Below are 21,703 nucleotides of genomic sequence, written 5' to 3'. Positions count from 1 at the left end.
TTTTAGGCAGTGCTACCCTTTCAAAGTTCAACTTATTTAACCTTTAAACACTGTTTGTTGCTACCCCCCTTAATTTACTGTTTTCGGTCAAATATGACCAGAAAGTTTTAACTGCTCTTATTTGAACAGAATAAAAATGACAAAAAGTATTTTTAAGAGAACATGTATTGTAAAAGTGTACATGTGTGTGTATGTGTGTCTGTTTGTGTGTGTGTGTGTGTGGGTGTGTGTGTTTCTTTGTGTGCGTGAATTCATGTGTGTGCTAACATTGGTGGTTCACATGCACAAGTGGCAACATGACAACATGAACTGACAACATGAAGTATGTGTGTGAGAGTGGGTGTACATGTGTGTGTCTGTTTGTGTGTGGGTGTGTATGTGTGTGCGAATATTGGTGGTTCACACGCACAAATGGCAAATTGCAGTCATGGTGCAGTTTCCCTTGATGAAAATTATACTCTTTCCCATTCATTTCCTATGTCGGTCATGTTTGACCTTAAGCAAAAGAATTGTGACAAAGTTGAATAAATCCCTCAAAATTCAAAGAAAATAGTCACAATGAATGTTATGTGTTCAAATGCCTTTTGTGAAGGATATCATAAGGTCCTTAGGCAATCTGATGACAAATGCCATATTTATGGTACACGAAATGTGTGAATCGGTCATTTTTGACCGGAACTGTGTTAGAAGGTTAAACTTTGACGTTGTTTAGACTGACCTTTAAGGCGCAACCACCAGAAGCAATAAGCGTCCTACCTTACGGTTTGTCCTCTGATCATGTATCGATACCCTACAGCTCAACGCTCTGAAAACAATGGAGACGGTTATGGATTTCCTGGAAGGACGCAGCCTCATGCGGCCATCACCCTGGGTGACTCCACAATCAACACCGGGGATTACCTGTCTTCTGTGGAAGCATCAAGAAGGCCCAACAGAGGATGTACTTTCTGCGGCAGCTGAAGAAGTTCAACTTGCCAAAGACAATAATGGTGCACTTCTACATCAAGTCCATTGAGACCATGTGGTAAACAGCTGCCCAGTGGCAGTGGCTCAGTGGTAGAGCGGTCGCCTGCCAATCGTAAGGTTGGGGGTTCGATCTGGCCCTATGCCGAAGTGTCCTTGGGCAAGAAACTGAACCCTGAGTTGCCCCTAATGCTGCGCATCAGAGTGTAAATGTATGTGAGTGTTTATCTGATGAGCAGGTGGCACCTTGTACAGCAGCCTCGGCCATAGTGTCTGTATGTGTGTGAATGGTAATGGTTCCTGTACTATGTTAAAGCGCTTTGAGTAGTTGTTAAGCACTACATAAAAACAGTGCATTTACATTTACAGCCATTCACTCTGCGGAGAACGTCTGTAATCAGTCACCCTTCAGGACCATCTGAACCTAACAGAGGATGTACTTTCTGCGGCAGCTGAAGAAATTCAACTTGCCGAAGACAATAATGGCAATTCTACTGCAATCAGTCGAACCTCCAGGACCTGTACTGTAAAGATAACTTTAACCTTTTTTGGCATTGTATTATTTACAATGAATCTCAACATCTTCATTTAGATTTTCTTCTCTCCACCTCATGTTATGGGTCACTGCCCTATTTTAAAAGTTAATGTATCTGCTTCATGGCAACTAAACACAACTTTTTTTCTCATATTGTGTGCAGAGGACACCACAACACTGCCAGCTGCAGTTACAGAGGAAGGAGGAGGGTTTACTTTATGCAACTATGAAGTGAATATCATATCATTTCACCAACTGTTAGGATGGAGGACACATCTCTACTGCAGCTACTCTGTAAGTAAACTCTTTGAGCGTTTCTAAAAACATCAGCTTAAAGAAATACAAGATAAAATATTAATCTTGGCTAAAAATGCTTCCTAATGTAAATATAGGGTTTATGAGAAGAAATAATGCAAATCATTTTGAAAGGTTGTGTAAATGATTTTGCAGGCAGTTTTTATCATGTTATTTAATTTTTTTAAATAAACTTTAAATGTCTTGTTGTTTGTATCACAAACTCAAACCGACCTGATGTTCATTTCTCTTCAGTTCTGACCTCACTGCTGAGCAGCACAACAAACCAAAGTCAGTACACTTATAAAACAGTTATGAAAACAGTCAAAACAAAATGTTTTCGCAGGACAGCTTGAGTCAAAAAATTATTTCACAGTCCACATTTATCAAAGCATGCATAGAACAAGTTGCCAATGTGTGTGTATGAACTGTTTGTACAAATAATAAGTTTGGTATTCATCAAACCTGCACATAAACAATGATACATCACACCTACATCTACATCTGTAGGCTTGTTCACACTTTGAACTCCCCCAGAATACCAGATATGGTTAACCACATCCCTTTGAAACTCTGAGTTGCTTCAATGTAGAGATACTTGTGAAAAAGATTAGAAAACGAGAAAGATAAGGGTGAATGTCCTTAAGTGACGAGACAGGCACCTTTAAATAAAATGTATTATTATTATTATAAAAGCATCCCACACAATAAGGCTGACATACTGTAGCGTCCTGGGAGCATAAATGATTGCAAGTGTAAGAGATGAGATGATTGTATCAGAGAATCAATGTGAAGTATCAGAGTTCCCCTCACACGTCCTCTACACAAACTGTAGAAGAAGGCAGTGATTGTCCCATCATCTAGTTTTTTAACTACTACTTCCTCTTCCCTCCTCCCTCCAGCCTCTCTGACTCAAACAGGGACGGTTGATTTTGTCTGACTTCATGAGCTCAATAAAATGTTTTCAAATGAGCATTTTGTTCATTTCCTGAAAAACATTGTGTTTGACCATACAAGGCTTATGCCCGGCAGAGATGATATGTTCCCCTTTCTATAGTTAGATACAGTGCCTTGCGAAAGTATTCGGCCCCCTTGAACTTTTCGACCTTTTGCCACATTTCAGGCTTCAAACATAAAGATATAAAACTGTAATTTTTTGTGAAGAATCAACAACAAGTGGGACACAATCATGAAGTGGAACGAAATTTATTGGATATTTCAAACTTTTTTAACAAATAAAAAACTGAAAAATTGGACGTGCAAAATTATTCAGCCCCTTTACTTTCAGTGCAGCAAACTCTCTCCAGAAGTTCAGTGAGGATCTCTGAATGATCCAAGGTTGACCTAAATGACTAATGATGATAAATAGAATCCACCTGTGAGTAATCAAGTCTTCGTATAAATGCACCTGCTCTGTGATAGTCTCAGAGGTCCGTGTAAAGCGCAGAGAGCGTCATGAAGAACAAGGAACACACCAGGCTGGTCCGCGATACTGTTGTGGAGAACTGACCACTGCAAATCTACGAAGACCCGGCCGTCCCTCTAAACTTTCAGCTCGTACAAGGAGTAGACTGATCAGAGATGCAGCCAAGAGGCCCATGATCACTATGGATGAACTGCAGAGATCTACAGCTGAGGTGGGAGACTCTGTCCATAGGACAACAATCAGTCGTATACTGCACAAATCTGGCCTTTATGGAAGAGTGGCAAGAAGAAAGCCATTTCTTAAAGATATCCATAAAAAGTGTGGTTTAAAGTTTGCCACAAGCCACCTGGGAGACACACCAAACATGTGGAAGAAGGTGCTCTGGTCAGATGAAACCAAAATCGAACTTTTTGGCAACAATGCAAAACGTTATGTTTGGCGTAAAAGCAACACAGCTCATCACCCTGAACACACCATCCCCACTGTCAAACATGGTGGTGGCAGCATCATGGTTTGGGCCTGCTTTTCTTCAGCAGGGACAGGGAAGATGGTTAAAATTGATGGGAAGATGGATGGAGCCAAATACAGGACCATTCTGGAAGAAAACCTGATGGAGTCTGCAAAAGACCTGAGACTGGGATGGAGATTTGTCTTCCAACAAGACAATGATCCAGAACATAAAGCAAAATCTACAATGGAATGGTTCACAAATAAACATATCCAGGTGTTAGAATGGCCAAGTCAAAGTCCAGACCTGAATCCAATCGAGAATCTGTGGAAAGAACTGAAAACTGCTGTTCACAAACGCTCTCCATCCAACCTCACTGAGCTCGAGCTGTTTTGCAAGGAGGAATGGGCAAAAATGTCAGTCTCTCGATGTGCAAAACTGATAGAGACATACCCCAAGCGACTTACAGCTGTAATCGCAGCAAAAGGTGGCGCTACAAAGTATTAACTTAAGGGGGCTGAATAATTTTGCACGCCCAATTTTTCAGTTTTATATTTGTTAAAAAAGTTTGAAATATCCAATAAATTTCGTTCCACTTCATGATTGTGTCCCACTTGTTGTTGATTCTTCACAAAAAATTACAGTTTTATATCTCTATGTTTGAAGCCTGAAATGTGGCAAAAGGTCAAAGTTCAAGGGGGCCGAATACTTTCGCAAGGCACTGTACTTAGAAATTTAATTTGATGTTTGTGTCGTACTAAACTACACAGTTTCCCTTTTCTGAAGTTACCTATTCACACTTAAATCCATCACAGCAACAATGTCCAAAGTGTGTCAGTCTATAGAGGTGTGCAGGTTCTATTCCCATTCAGTGGTAAATTAACAAAGTTAGCGAAAGTAGGAATATCTCCCCCTACAAAGTCAAACTACCACGTTTCCACTGTCTACCGGAGGATTTATTTACCTGTCATACAGATCTTAAACTGAGCAGAGTAACATGCTGGTTTAAAAACAAAAAAGGCCTAATTTCTGTTTACATGATGGATCACATTAGTGCAAGTGAATGACTAGTTTTTGTCTGTTATTTTGTCCTCTCGTTATACATGAGACATTGCATTTATCACATAATTTAGGACACAAATATTAGGAAACAAGTTTGGGTTTCAGACTTTCTTCTCGGGGTCATTGAGTGTTTTCTAAACCCTCCTCCTTCCAGTCTCTCTGACTGTGAGCAGAAGTTCTCAGATGTTTGAAGGACAGTCTGTCTCTCTGAGCTGTGTGGAGGACGACAGCTCTGCTGGATGGACTCTGAGGAGGAACACAACCAGAAAAACCAGGACTCAGTTACAACTACATGGTCCCAAAGGACAGTGGAGTTTACTGGTGTGAGTCCAGAGAGGGAGCAACCAGTAACAGCATCACCATCACTGTCACTGGTAAGATCAGGAAATGGCCTACCTGTCGGTTCTGTAAGTGATTTTGCAGACAGTTTTAGGATGTTATTTAAATTTTTTAAATAAACTTTAAATGTCTCGTTTTATCACAAACTCAAACCGACCTGATGTTCATTTCTCTTCAGTTCTGACCTCACTGCTGAGCAGCACAACAAACCAAGGTCAGTAAACTTTATTGTCTAGATAGAACAGTTAGGTCACGATCAAAAATGGCTTGAGTTAAAAAAAAAACATCAAGTCAGCTGATTAATTTGTTAATTTTTGAGCAGTTTATCATTGAGAAGCTAGAGGCCTCATTTATCAAAGCATGCATAGAACAAGTTCTCAATGTGTGTATAAACTGTTTGTACAAACAATACATGTTTTATTCATCAAACCTGCACATAAACAACGATACATCTCACTTACATCTGCTGGATCGTACCCACTCATTCACATACAGAAACTCCCCCAGAATACCAGAAATGGTTAACCACATCCCTTTGACACTCTGAGTAGCTTCAATGTAGAAATACTTGTTGTAAAAGGTAAAAGTAGAAAACGAGAAATATAAAGATGAAAAACATTACACACACTGAGGTTGAGATACTGGAGCGTCCCAGGAGCATAAATGATTGCAAGAGTAAAGAGATGAGATGATTGTCTCAGAGAATCAATGTGAATAATCAGAGTTTCCCTCTTACTTTGTCCTCTGCACAAACTGTAGCCAAAGGCAGTGATTGTCCCATCAACTAGTTTTATATCTACTACTTCCTCTTCCCTCCTCCCTCCAGTCTGTCTGACTGTGAGTCCCAGCAGCTCTCAGATGTTTGCAGGACAACCGTCTCTCTGAGCTGTGAGGACGACAGCTCACTGGATGGACTCTGAGGAGGAACACAACCAGAGAAACCAGGACTCAGTGTGGAGATGGCTGGGGAAGACCTGCTGGTTCTTCCTGTTACATCAGCTTCATGATTCCAGGGGACAGTGGAGTTTACTGGTGTGAGTCCAGAGAGGGAGCAACCAGTAACATCATCAACATCACTGTCACTGGTAAGATCAGACTGTGGAGTCAGTATTGATGAAGCTGTGTGTGAATGGATGACATGCTGTAGTTTGTCTCTGTGTTGAGGTGGACCAGTGATCCTGCAGAGTCCTGTCCTCTCTGTGACGGAGGGAGAAGACCTCACTCTGACCTGTAAAACAAAGACATCCTCCAACCTCCCAGCTGGTTTCTATAAAGATGGCTCCTTCATCAGGACTGAGCCTGCAGGTCACATGACCATCCACCATGTTTCCAGGTCTGATGAAGGCCTCTACAAGTGCAACATCAGCAGTGTTGGAGAGTCTCCACCCAGCTGGGTCTCTGTCACAGGTGAGGAGGTTACCTTTGATTTCAGGAGTTCATTCATCCAGATATTCACCTGACAGCTGATTCTCTCTACAGAGAAACCTCCGACCACAAGCCCTCCATTGAGCTCTCTGCTGCCTCCAACCTCAGTGTGATTGGATGATGACTATGATGTCACCAGATGGCATCACTTCTGAACTGATCTGAAAAGAAGCTGAAATCTCTATAGATCAGAAACAGTTCCACCCCACCCCCACCCCCGGCCTTCTTAATAGAATTATTATTTAAACATATTCAATATGAAATAATTGCTTTGAGTTTGAATTGCTCCTTTACTGCCAGCCACAGCTATCTCTGTAATCCTGAATATTTTATATATCATAACAATAAAGCTTTTTTTCTGTAGTTTTTCATGAAATTGATCTGCGTTACTTTCTGTCTTTTACAGGGTTTGTATTTCAGTTCTCAGTTCAGTCAGTGTCTTTAACATCAGCTCCCTATCACTGCTGAGAGTGGGATTGAGACGCTCATTGTAAAAATGTGTTTGGATGAAAGCATCATATCAGTTGAGTCAGACAGCCAGCAGGTGGCAGCACAGCTCCTTCTCTTTCTTTACACATGCTCAGTTCAGCTCACAGTTCACTCTGTTGGCTCAGTCTTTCAATTCAATTCAATTCAATTTTATTATAGTATCAAATCATAACAAAAGTTATCTCGAGACACTTTACAGATAGAGTAGGTCAAGACCACACTCTATAATTTCCAAAACCCCAACAATTACAGTAATTCCCTCAAGAGCAAGCATTATCAGTGGCTATTGCGACAGTGGCAAGGAAAAACTCTCTTTTAGGAAGAAACCTCGGCAGACCCAGACTCTTGGTAGGCAGTGTCTGACGGGCCGGTTGGGGGTGTGATGAACAGTGGCGATAATAGTCACATTAGAAGTCAGTGACTTCAAAGGTTATCGTGGAAGTTCATGTCATAGCAGGGCACATCGAGTCATACTGAGCAGTGCAGTCCCCTATCCTGGATCCAGACTACTCTGTGCATAGGAACATCACAGCAGGGCGTTGCGGGATGTAACGTGGCGCTGCAGAGCATGGGTGGATGCGGCAGATGCAGAAGGACGCAGCAGGATGCGGCCGGGGATTGCAGAGAATCGCAGAGCATAGCTCTGCGAAGAAGAAACATAAGGACTCCGGGGAGTAAACTCCCCAGAGCTAGATTAGTAACAAGCAGTTCTGGGACAGGATGCATACAAAAGTAACGAGTAGAGATTAGAGAGCAGCTCAGTGTGTAATAGGAAGGAAACATCCTCCCCGGCAGTCTAGAATTATAATAGCATAACTAAGAGAGGCAGGTTAAAGAGAGGTGCCTGGTCGGGCTAGAACTCTCCCCAACCGGATCGGGCTGTACTGGCCTGCCTCCCTCTACTCTCACTATATTATTACTTATACAGTATATAAAACTGATGACTATGAAGAGAAGTGGGGTGGGCCGGTTTAGGCGGACGCTGCAACTCCTCACTCCCTAACTATAAGCTTTATCAAAGAGGAGAGTTTTTAGTTTACTCTTAAATGCGTTGACGGTGTCAGCCCCCCGTACCCAGACCGGGAGCTTATTCCACAAAAACGGAGCCTGATAGCTGAAGGCTCTGGCCCCCAGTCTACTGCCAGAGACTCTAGGAACCACAAGTAGCCCCACATTCCGGGAGCGCAGTGCTCTAGTGGGACAATAAGGTACTAAGAGCTCTTCTAGGTATGATGGGGCTTGACCATTTAGAGCTTTGTAAGTCAGGAGGAGGATTTTAAATTCGATCCTAGATTTCACAGGAAGCCAATGCAGAGAAGCTAATACAGGAGTAATATGATCTCTTTTCTTAGTTCTCGTCAGAACACGTGCTGCAGCATTCTGGATCAGCTGGAGAGTCTTAAGGGACTTATTTGGGCAACCTGATAATAAAGAATTACAGTAGTCAAGCCTAGAAGTAACGAATGCATGGACTAGTTTTTCAGCATCGTTTTGAGACAGGATATTCCTAATTTTGGCAATGTAACGAAGATGGAAAAAGGCTATTCTTGAGGTTTGTTTTAAGTGGGCGTTGAAGGATATATCCTGATCAAAAATAACTCCCAGATTTCTGACAGCAGTGCCGGAGGCCAGGGCAATACCATCCAGAGTAACTACCTCCTTCGAAAACGAAGTTCGGCGCTGCGTTGGTCCTATCACAATAACTTCAGTTTTGTCTGAGTTTAACATCATGAAATTTTGGGTCATCCAGGATTTTATATCCTCAATACACGTTTGAAGTCTTGCTAACTGACCACTTTCATCTGGCTTAATTGACAGATATAATTGGGTATCGTCTGCGTAGCAGTGATAGTTAATTGAGTGCTTCCTTATAATATTACCTAGAGGAAGTATATATAAGGAAAATAGAATTGGTCCAAGCACTGAGCCTTGAGGAACGCCATGGCTAACTTTAGCGAGCTTGGAGGGTTTATCGTTAATGTTAACAAATTGGGATCGCTCAGAGAAATAGGACTTAAACCAGCTTAGTGCGATTCCTTTAATGCCAACTAAGTGTTCCAGTCTCTGTAACAGGATGGTATGGTCAATAGTGTCAAATGCAGCACTAAGATCTAGTAAAACAAGAATGGAGACAAGTCCTTTGTCTGCAGCTGTTAGAAGGTCGTTAGTAATTTTCACCAGTGCCGTCTCTGTGCTATGATTCCTTCTAAATCCTGATTGAAAATCATCAAATAAACTATTGCTATGTAGAAAATCACATAACTGATTAGCAACTACCTTCTCAAGGATCTTGGATAGAAAAGGAAGGTTAGATATAGGTCTATAGTTTGCTAAGACCTCAGGATCTAGGGTGGGTTTTTTCAGAAGAGGTTTTATCACAGCAATTTTAAATGACTGCGGTACATAACCTGTTAATAAGGACATATTGATCATATCTAGTAGTGAAGTGTTTACCACGGGTAACGCTTCTTTGAGTAGCCTCGTTGGGATGGGGTCTAAGAGACAGGTAGATGGCTTAGCTAAGGATATCTTTAACATTAATTGTTGAAGGTCTATAGGATAAAAGCAGTCCAAGTATATGTCGGGACTAGTCGTTCTTTCTAGCGGTCCTGCATTTAAAGATGAACTGTTAGAAGTTAAGGGCGAAAGGTGCTGATTTTTATCTCTAATTGTTATAATTTTATTGTTAAAGAAGCTCATGAAGTCATCACTGCTCAGTGCTAGAGGAATAGATGGCTCAGTAGAGCTGTGACTATCTGTCAGCCTGGCTACAGTGCTGAAAAGAAACCTTGGGTTGTTCTTATTTTCTTCTATGAGTGATGAGTAATAGTCTGATCTGGCTTTTCTTAGGGCCTTCCTATAGGTTTTGAGACTTTCTTGCCAATCCAAACGGGATTCTACCACTTTGGTGGAGCGCCACTTACTTTCGAGGTTTCTCGAGATTTGTTTTAATTTGCGAGTTTGGGAGTTATACCAAGGAGCTATTTTCCTTTGCTTTATCGTCCTCTTTTTGAGAGGAGCGACAGAGTCTAAGGTCGTCCGTAGGCAAGTCGTAGCACCGTCTACAAATGTATCAATTTGAGAGGGACTGAGGTTAACATGGAGGTCCTCTGTTATGTTAAGGCACGACATAGAGTGTAATGCTGTTGGAATATCTTCCTTAAATTTAGCTATAGCACTGTCAGATAGGCATCTAGTGTAGAAGCTATTATCTAGTTTAGTATGGTCAGGAAACAAGAATTCAAAAGTAATTAAAAAATGATCTGATAATACCGAATTCTGCGGAAATATTATTAAATCCTTGATTTCAATACCATATGCCAGCACAAGGTCGAGGGTGTGGTTAAAACAGTGCGTCGCCTTGTGCACACTCTGACTGAAACCGATTGAATCCAGTAATGAGTTGAAAGCAGTAGCAAGACTATTGCTGTCAACGTCCACATGGATATTAAAATCACCTACAATCAGTACTTTGTCTGATTTAAGGACTACACATGATAAAAACTCTGAGAATTCAGATAAAAATTCAGAATACGGACCTGGAGCTCGGTAGACAACAACAAATATAATTGGCTGTTCTGATTTCCGTGTTGGATGTTGAAGATTAAGAACAAGGCTTTCAAAAGTGATATAGTCCAGTCTGGGTTTAGGGTTAATTAACAGGCTTGAATCAAATATGGCTGCAACTCCCCCTCCTCGGCCTGAGCCTCTAGGAATTTGAGTATTAATATGACTGGGAGGAGTGGCTTCATTTAAACTAACATATTCTTCATGGCCCAGCCAGGTTTCAGTAAGACAAAATAGATCAATTTGATTATCAGATATCAATTCATTTACTAGTACTGCTTTAGAAGACAGAGATCTGATATTTAGTAATCCACATCTAATTTTCCTATCCTTTTCTATCATTGCAGTGGTAGTCTTAATTCCAATTAGGTTGGTAAGTATTGCCCTTCTATTCACCGCTTTGTGTGGTCGGTTGTTGATTATAATTGGAATAGTACTAGTACTACATGTTACTGGAATAGTACCAGTACTACACGTTACTGGAATAATACTAGTACTACATGTTATCCTACAGAAAACATTTTCAGATTCATCCACTTGTATAGTGCTATCAGGATCAATACCTGGGGGACATGAATCTGTGATATTTCTTTAAATTATGTGTTTTTCATCTTAAAGGGATACGCCACCGTTTGTTGAATTAGGGCTTACAAACCTGGGAGTCAAGATGGATGGTCATTTAAAACTCGATGCTCAGATTGGTGCAGTGGTGAAGACCAGCTTTTTCCAGCTTAGGCAACTGGCTAAAGTGAAAGCGGTTCTATCGCGACATGATTTTGAAATGTTAATTCATGCCTTTATTACTACTTGTGTAGATTATTGCAATGCACTCTATACTGGCATTAGCAAATCAAATATGGCACGATTACAATTGGTTCAAAATGCAGCTGCTCGTCTTTTAACTGGAACTCGAAAATTTTATCATATTACACCTATCCTCCAATCTCTCCACTGGCTTTCTGTGCATTTTTGCACAGATTTTAAAATTATTTTATTTGTTTTTAAATGTCTGCATGATTTGGCCCCCAAGTATTTGTCCGATTTGATTGTACCCTATACCCCCTCTCGTTTGCTCCGGTCGGCGGACTAGGCACTACTGGTCATCCCTAAGACCAAAAGTAAATCCAGGGGTGATCGTGCATTTGCGGTGGCAGCTCCGAGACTCTGGAATGAACTGCCTTTGAACATCAGATTGACCGAGTCTCTTCCCGTTTTTAAATCTCGTCTTAAAACTCATTTATTTTCTTTGGCTTTTAACTCAGTTTGAGGGATGATTTTTGAGGTTGTTCTTTTTTTTATTATTTGTTGTTGGATTCCCTTAGGGTACAGATTTGATCATTGGCAAATTATCAAAGATGTTTTATCAATATTAATAAAGTTATGAATATGGTTATTAATAACTTTATCAAATCGACAAACAATCAAAAACGGGGCACCACCCTGCAAATCAGGGACCAATAATCAAACTGTGGATCAGTCTCATTTCTGTGTAAATCCTTTAAAAGGGAATAAAGGAAGGGGTGAATCCGAGCAACGGACCTGTTTGACCAGCATTGTCACAACCAGTACACAAATAATCACAAGCAACTGCTAATTAAGCATAATAAGATGTATTAATGTCACAATTATCAGTAGCTAATCAATAATCCTTCAATAATAAACTCATATACCTTTTTATAATATCACAACCAAAAACAAAGCAAAAACAAAACAGCATGGACACGTTTGTGTCCGTGTGTGTGTGTGTGTGTGTGTGTGTGTGTGTGTGTGTGTGTGTGTGTGTGTGAGCGAAGGAGGAGGGACGGTGTCAAAATGTATTCCTAACTCAAAAACCAAACTGGCTGCTCCTGTGAGCTGCACAAAACTACTTAGCCTCACGGGGGCGGTAGTGGTGCTGCGTGCACGGGGAGGAGCTGAAGAAGCCGGGGGGGTTGCTAGGCAACGCGGACGCTTAACCGATCTGGTAGCTAGTTCCTGTTTTAGCTTTGTAGGAACGAAGGTGGATCCCACGTGTGAAGCTACAGAGTTAGCTTGGTAATTACGCGGCTAGCCTGCGTTGTGTGTGTGTGTGTGTGTGTGTAGTAAAAGAAGAAAGAGAAGAAGAGTAAAGAAAAGAGCACTCTGATCTTAATTATCGATAATGACCTAGTTCCCCTCAGCCCCTCAGTCCTACAGACTGAGACTTTTGGTTTGGCTGAGGAAAACGTCACTATAACCACTCCAGTAGCTAAACAGCTGATTTTCGCGAGTTTCTCGCCGACAGTAATTAAAAACTCCGTGAAAGGAGTGAGGAGCAGATAGCAATTACGGTTTTAACCCAGCTACTTTAACACAACATGAATCAAACGATATAATGATCAGTTATATATATTCACAGAACAGATTAATAATCACATATGGATCAGTACATGATTAAATCAGATCACATTAATGGCAAACAAGTAGCGAACCCTTTGCTCATTAATAAACACACTACTTATCTCTGCCCAGATGTCAGCCTTTTACGGGTGTGTTCAGTCCGTTTATTCCTGTCCATAGATTCCACAGAAATGAAACAGCACAAAATCTCAGGCGCTCGTCAGCAAACACTGAGAAACTTCCTTCCAAAAAGCAGGCAGCGAGGGGGGGAAAGTTTGGTCGACTTTGAGAAGAAAAACGTTGTTTCCTTCTCACTGCAGTTATGAAAAACTCTGGTGCGTTTTTCAAGGATCCACCGAAATAAAATCCACTTTCTCCAGAAAATGAAAGTTCAGCACAAACGCTTGCGCGCGTGAATTACCCCCGCTTTGGAGTTTACATGCAGGCCAAGATTCCTTTGTCTTGGCCAAATGTTTGTCCTGTATACAGAGGTCAGTTTAATCTGAAGCCTTTTGGTTAAAATCAGATTTAACCAAGCTGTTGGTCCCCAACATTGTATTGCTATTTTATTGTTCTATTGTGCCATTACTATATTTTATTGCTTATTTTAGATTGTGTTCAGCACTTTGGTCAACCATGTTGTTTTTAAAGTGCTTTATAAATAAAGGTGGATTGGATTATCACGGTCTACCCTGGCTGTAGATAGGTGGGCCAACGCATTTTTTGTCTCAGTGCAAGTAATTAGGTTGTTTTTTTGTCTTTTGTTGGCTCACTTTTACTCACAACATGCTAACCGGCAACATAGGATTCCACTCACTACTCTAAGCTAACTAGCAGCGGCGCTGCCGGTGTTGCACCGGACTAAAACGATGCATGCACAAAAAATGCATTGGCCCACCTATCGACAGCCAGGGTAGACCGTGATAAGCCCTATTTCTACAAACGGTTTAACTTTTTAATTAATTCATCACTGAATTACAGAAAATATGAAGAGTATTTGAATATTATATTCAAGTAAAATTTGGTAAAAATTAACTTAGGTCAGTCAAAAAGTACAATGTCAGAGCCATAGAGAGACTGAGTTGAGAGACACTTCGATCTTTCAGCACAGGCGTGGTGTGTGTGTGTGTGTGTGTGTGTGTGTGTGTATGTGTGTGTGTGTGTGTGTGTGTGTGTGTGTGATGAAATCCCTGCTGTTTAGTACATGTAGCTCTTTGCTGAGATTCATATTAATCTTATCAACAGATTCTTAGGAAGTAGTATTCTCAATTCTTACGTGTTGTGTCAGCTAGTACTGCAATATAAAATCAAACAGCTGATCCTAGGCCATTGTGCTCTAGCTACCTCAACCATTCCAAATATAAACCAGCTGGCCAACATACCTGGATAAGCTGACACTGGCATCTGTGTCGGTGAGCTGTGTTCAAACAGAAACTTAGCATATTAGCTCTCAAGACTGAAGTGTGCTAAACTCCCAGGTTAGTGAGGTTCAGCCAACTTTGACTGTTACAACCAGTAGTAGTGTAGTGTGGATTTCTCTGTTTATGACTTACTTGACTTAATAAATTTGCGCAGAGACAGCAACAGGCAGGAAACAGGAACTACAGAACAAACTAAATTGTAAAAAAAATCTGAAAACAGAAAGAGGCTGAACACAAGGAACAATACACAGAGAGAAATAACTTAAAGGACAGTCAGAAGCAGTGCTACAGGGTCACATAAAGCACAGAAAACTCAAAATACCACAATGAGTGAGTCATGGAACATGAAACAGCAAACCCCCAAAACACAAAATCCTCTAGAGACTTACAAAGTAAAGGCAACTAAAAATATACTGTCACACTGACAGTCTATACTCATATTTTAACAACAAAAAGTCCTCGCCACAGAGCTGTGACAGTACCCCAATTTAAAGGTGCAGTAGGTAAGACTTATAAAACTAACTTTCTGTCATATTTGCTGAAACTGGCCCTAGTTCGAGTAGAACGACATGGAGCGGATCATTTAAAAATAAATTTGGCTCCTCTGACCACCTACAGCATGTAGTGCCATTTGCAAAAGCCAACTCCTTGTTCAGATGCACCAATCAGGGCCGGAGGGGGGGGGGGTCTAACTGCGTGTCAATCACTGCTCATGCACACGCATTCTTTCTCCCTTGTGGGGGGAGGGGCTTAGGAGACTGTTTTGGGCTTTAGTGGAAAGGGGGGAGGGACGGAGAAATTGTCGATGTTCAAATTTTTTTGACTAAGTCCTGGATCTTCCCAATCCTCCCTAAGGCACCTTTAAAGGGATGGATTACAAACATCCCAAAAGTAAGAAGAGTCCAACTGGATCTGGGTAGACAGAGGGGGTCCGAAGGAGAGACTCAAAGGTAAGTATTTGGGAAATTGAAGAACAATGAAATAGGCAGGAGAGGAGCAAAAAACATCTGGCATACGGCCTAGGGACTTGTGGTCATGAACGGCTACCGGGGGAACCAAGGACTCAAGAACTAAAGACTGCCAGGGCACGAGAACTAAAGACTGCCAGGGCACGAGAACTAAAGATGGCCGGGGCCAAGAACTAAAGATGGCCGGGGCCAAGAACTAAAGACGGCCGGGGCCAAGAACTAAAGACGGCCGGGGCACATGAACTTCGGATTGTTGTAACAGTGGAGACTCTGAGTCGTTGGACAGCTAGAATTTTTGAAGCGTTCTGTATCTGATGTACAGGGGGCATTATGGACTCTACACATTTGAGCTTATTTTCAGATCAGTTCAGAACTGATGCTCCGTGGTGACATCATCACAGTCCTCATCCATTCCCTCTTCATCTGATCTGTTAATACTATATATATATATATATATATATATATATATATATATATATATATATGTATATATATATATATATATACATATATATATACACACACACACACATCAGGGATGCACCGAATTCATCTTCGCATTCGTCCGAATATTGGGCTTTTTGACGGGGTTCGGTTTCTGCCAAACCTTAGAATTTTTTTCCACCGCACCAAACCCTACGGGCGCGCTACGCTGGTCGACGTAATGATGGCGCCGTTGATTACGAGAAAGTGTTTACGTAGGTGGAGCGTTCAATGCAGTAGGCTGTGAGAAAGTGACAAAGGAACTTGTGAGCAGAAAAAGTGTTGTTTGGCAGTACTTTCAGTCAAAAGAAGGCCATTCAAGTTCAGCTACATGTTCCATTGGCAATGCCCATTTGTCTCGTGGTGGCGAGGATCCTAAACTATACACAACATTGCTGCTGTTACAACATTTGGTATGAAACATCCGAAAGAATACGAGTTGTGCATGAAGGAATCTAAAGACAGCAGCCAAAATGCAGCAACTACAGGTAAATAAAATGAAAAATGCACTGCTGTGGACGTTGTTTACTTAATTAATAGGTTTACTGTGTTAATGGAGTGAGGATGGGAGCAGGATTCGGTTTTGGATTCGGCAGAATCTTAACCAGTGGGTGCGGTTTTCGGCCAAACCCAAAAAATCTGGATTCGGTGCATCCCTAGTTGTCAAACAAAAGTAAAAAAAAACAAACATGGTGAACGATGGGCCAAAAACATCCATTTACATTATAATTCTACGGTGTAAACCCTGTTTTCAAAAGAGTCCTGAGAACATCGGAAAAAAATTATGAAAACTTTGAAAAAAATGTCAAAAAGCTCGGAGAGAGCTAAGTAGGAAAAAGCACCAAGAACATTTAAAAATGTCTGAAAGGAAGGACAAAACAGTTGATAAAAAGCATCAAAAACATAGTAAAAAAACTTTGAATTAAGCAACAAAAACACTGCAAATCTTGTCTAGGGTCAACCTCTGGCCAAGTGTGATTATGGCCTATAATACTTGTTTTTTATTATGGCTCCCACCGTAAAAAGAGATGCTGAGAGAGTTGTTTGTATCGCTCGTACCGTAAAAAGAGATGTGGAGGGAGTTGCTCCGCTGCCGGGCGGGAGACTCGTACCAGTACACGCCGCTGTCTGTCTTTTTGGCGGCGTGGATTTTGAAGCCAGAAGACGAAGCTTCGCCCCATTTCTCGCTGGAGTTCACCAGCATCCCCTCCTTCCCGTCCAGCTTGGTGGCTCTGATGATCCTCCAGCCGTGAGATTGGCCGTTGTTGCCGCAGCTCAAAGACAGACCGTCGTACTCAAACAGCTGAGAGACGTCTGGAGACGCCGAGAGGAGAGAGGCCGGCACAGAGTCATCTGGGGACAGAAACGCTGGAGTTACAGTGCATTTATACCACAGAAATAAAATGGGTAGAAGGGGCATCGAACTGGTTGCTGTGGTCATTTGTACACAACAATATGGCGACTGATGTTAGATGGCATGCCAACATGCATCGATAGGGCCATAACTCTCTCGGAGGAGAGCAGCCCGACCATTGATGCATTCTGTTTCGTGCCAAGTAGGAGGGACCGTTAGACCCGGTGGCTACATTGATTGCCACCAATCTAATTTTGTTGTGTTCATAAAATGACAATACAGCATCTTAAATCTTGAAAGTATTCCGGATCCGGCCGGAACCGGCCAGCCAGCCAGCCGGCGGACAACTTGACAACTTGTTAGTTGGCTAATGTTACTCAGCTGGGGATCGAAGTCCTGTGTGGATGAAGCATGAAGTTAATTTGACTCACTTAGGTTTGTCCGTTACTGCAAAACCTGCGCCACTTGCCATGTAGCTTCACCCCCAAGATAAGTGTAAAGTTTGACGTTGACCTTTCATCAGTATCCAGCTGGGGGGAGACTCTTCATCGCAGACTTTACATTTGTAGAACCCTTCACCTGACCTGGAGAAACGGTGGAGGGTCCAATTACCTTCAGCCCCTCTCCCGATGGAGACGCCATCTTTATAGAACTCAGCTGGGAGGACGGACGAGTTCCTTTTAATGCAGCGCAGCGTGACGTCTTCTCCCTCTGTCACAGGGAGGACAGGACTCTGCAGGATCACTGGTCCACCTCAACACAGAGACAAACTACAGCATGTCATCCATTCACACACAGCTTCATCAATACTGACTCCACAGTCTGATCTACACAAAGAGAAACGTGTTTGAATCTACATCTACATGAACGAATGTCAGAATGTCAGAGGATGTCATGAATGTCAGAGGATAAATATAACTACACAAACAAAGATTAATTAAAAAGACAAATTTTGATGATTCAGGACCCCTGGGCATTCTTGTCAACGTGCAGGGTAAAACCACTAAGTTAAAAGATGAACGTTTCAGTGACATGTGAGACAAGAATGGGACTTGAACCCCAGTCTCCTGGGTAAAAGTTCCGTGTTGTTTGTTAGTCTCTCTGACCGGACTGGCAAATGGAAGGAGAAACCCTACATATGTCATGCAATTAAAACAGTAGAAACATCAGGCAGCCTCTCTTTTCCTAACCCCAACTAAGTTGGCGTCACTTTTATGTTCTAGGTATCACTTTGGCGTCATTTTTTAAGGTGCAGGGTAAAACCAATAAGTTAGGTTTAGGAAAAGACTGGCTACGCAAGCTGTGGTGGCGCGTGGTCGTGGACCTCTGAATTTCTGTAACTACGTGCTGCGCTTTCAGTTTCATCCGATGAATCACTTTATATAAATATATAATTTCACCACCTGTTAGGATGGAGGACACATCTCTACTGTGGCTACTCTGCAAGTAAACTCGTGCATTTCTAAAACCATCAGCTGAAAGAAATACAAAATTTAATGTTTTTGTTTGGCTAAAAATGCTTCTGAATGTAAATATAACCAGTTTGAGGGGAAATGTTGCCAGTCATATTGAAATGTTGTGTACATGATTTTACAGACAGTTTTTGTGTTATTTACATTTGTTATTTAAACTTTAAATGTCTTGTTGTATCACAAACTCAAACTAACCTGAGGTCCATTTCTCTTCAGTTCTGACCTCACTGCTGAGCAGCACTACAAACCAAGGTCAGTATAAACTCTGAGAACACTTTATATTAAAGTACACAGAGTTACACATATTCAAACAGGGACGGGTTGATTTTGTCTGACTTCATTAGTTCAATAAAATGTTTTCAAATGAGCATTTTGTTCATTTAATGAAAAACGAGTTTGACTATACAAGGTTTACGCCCGGCAGAGATGATATGTTCCCCTTTCTATAGTTAGATTCTTCGAACTAATTAACCTGAAGTTTGTCACGTACTAAACCACACAGCTTCCCTTTTCTAAATTTGCCTCTTCACACTTAACCCTCGTGTTGTCTTCCCGTCGACCATGCAACTAGTTTTCCTCTCGTAAAAGTAGAATGAAACCTATTCAAGATAGAGATTAGAGCCTGGAAATCCAGACCCAAATCCGAAAGGATTAAGGGTCTGGCATCGAGTAATGAAAGTCGCCCATCACCAAGCGTGCATTTGAAAATCTCACTGCACGCAATTCGATAACACTAAGACCAATCACAACAATACATGGGGTGACGTATCCCGAGCCCCGTACACTTAGCTACCAGAGGAGCTAACTGGTAGATTAAACTCTTAGCTACCAGATGAGCTAACTGGTAGATTAAAGGGGTGATAGAATGCAAAACCGATTTTACCCTGTCATAGTTGAATAACGACAGTTCGGTGGGTAAATAGGACATACATAGAAGCTCAAAATCCCATTGACACCCCTTTACTATGAAAATCTCATATTTTGAAACTGCCGCTGAAAACGGGCGAATCTCAACAAAGCTGTCAACCTCCCAAAAACGGGAACCTTTGTCAGCCCATGGGTGTATTAAGAGAACGGTCACGCCCCAACATTTACATAGGCTACACAACTGACCAGAGATCAGGTAGTCTTCCGAATCTAGGTCGCGCAGATCTCTGCTATTCCATTACAAAATTCACTTCTGAAACTTTTTTATGCGAGAAATCAACTATGTAAAGCTCAAATATGGGCCGTTTTACGAAAATGGATGGCTAATTGAAAATTTTGTCCGACTGTGTGTCGGAATTCAGAGGCCGGTGCTGCCTGTGTTGTTGCCTCGCCGCCCGGCCTGCCTTCCTTCACACACCCCGACCTGCTCTGAGCTCCGTTACGGCTGGCAGCCCACAGCACTCCATACCCGTGCAAAGTCACCGGTTTTTGGCTAATGGACTACTAAACGCTGGTGCTCTGACAGAGCTCCAGGGCCTGCATCTCCCCTCTTCCTGCTAGCTAAATGTCCGGTGTGTGTGAGTGTGAGCACGGTCAGCGAACTTGTTACGCCAGCAATCTGTTACCACAGGTTCCAGTTAATCTTTTAATGTGTGTAATTATAATCTGTTGAGTTATTTCAACAAACGATTGGGGAAATAAACGCCGCTTGTCCGCGAGTCTCATTGATAGAGCCTGCAGCTGGATGTAGCTCTATCAATGAGAGCTAGCTCCTCTTAGAATTCCTCTGAAATTCACAAATATTCATTAACTTGAAATCGGACACCGTTGTTAGCTTTATAAGATATTTAGCTAGATGTTGTATACGTGGCGTGACGAAATTCAAACTGTAAATATACACAAATTATGTGGAAAATGAAGCTAACTATCCGTGATTTGTAGCTAGCTACACACAGCTAGGATTGAAGGGACAGTCATAGCTAACGAAACCCCCACTGTTCACAAAAATTCATTAACTTGAAATCGGACACCGTTGTTAGCTTTATAAGACATTTAGCCCCTTGACGCCTGAATTTATTCACAATTTTATAAACAAAATATTATGTGTGTTTCTGGCTCCAAGCTGATGCTAAATTAAGTTGAGATTGTTAATTTGTCTATAGCATATGGAATAGATATAAATTTAGGTATGATGCAAATTAGCGACAACAGGCATTTATGGTAAAATTCTTTACAAAATGGTAAAATTAATAAAACACATAGTAGATTTCATTCATGTCACAAAGTTGTTAGAATTTCTAAACTGTAATTGACAAATACATGGATCTTGACAACGGCAAGAAAGAAAACACTCTCCTACTCCTTAACATTGACAGTAGTTTCTTTAGGGGTAGGGGTAGGTTTAATTTTGCTTCCGTGAACCGGATGTATCTCCCACTCCGACCGGTCCTACGAGAAACTAGTGCATGCAAAAGGTTCCGAGGTATGTATCGCATGTCAACAAATCGGCATTGGGGAGAATACACACGCTATCTCGTCTGCAGTCGGAATGGAAGGGGTTTGATGCAAATTAGTGACAGTCGGCGTTAAGGGGTTAGGGAGATGTTGTATAAGTGGCGTGACGAAATTCAAACTGTAAATATGCACAAATTATGCGGAAAATGAAGCTAACTATCTGTGATTTGTAGCTAGCTACACATAGCTAGGATTGAAGGGACAGTCATAGCTAACGAAACATAGATAACGAAAACCCCTAATCTTCACAAAAATTCATTAACTTGAAATCGGACACCGTTGTTAGCTTTTAGACCTTTAGAGATATGTTGTATAAGTGGCGTGACAAAATTCAAACTGTAAATATAGCTACTCTAGTTATGCCGGCAGCTGACAGCCAGCCTAGAAACTGGAACTGTGGTAAGAGATTGCTGGTGTAACAAGCTCGCTGACCGCGCTATCACTCTCACACACGGGCCATTTAGCTTGCAGGAAGAGGGGAGCTGCAGGCCGGGGTCTGTGGAGGAAGGCAGGCCGTGCAGCGAGGCAGCAACACAGGCAGCACCGGCCGCTGAACTCCGACACACAGTCTTACCAAATTTGCAATAAGCCATCAATTTTTGTAAAACGTCCGATATTTGAGCTTTATATAGTTGATTTCTCGCTTAAAAAAGTCTC

The 21,703-nt window shown here is 41.7% G+C and overlaps 1 protein-coding gene across 1 annotated transcript in view; it reads left to right on the top strand.

The window, feature by feature from the left end:
• LOC120572599 (mucin-5AC-like) overlaps nt 1-21,703 on the top strand; it is a 39,767-nt gene that overhangs the window by 13,817 nt on the left and 4,247 nt on the right. The window contains exon 5 of the mRNA XM_039821922.1: nt 5,246-5,281. Coding sequence (XP_039677856.1) covers nt 5,246-5,281 — 36 coding nt within the window. The remainder of the gene's footprint in view (nt 1-5,245; nt 5,282-21,703) is intronic.

This window comes from Perca fluviatilis, chromosome 14 (genome assembly GCF_010015445.1).
Source record: "Perca fluviatilis chromosome 14, GENO_Pfluv_1.0, whole genome shotgun sequence".
Lineage (NCBI taxonomy): Eukaryota > Metazoa > Chordata > Actinopteri > Perciformes > Percidae > Perca > Perca fluviatilis.
This window is presented reverse-complemented; position numbering and strand designations above follow the sequence as displayed.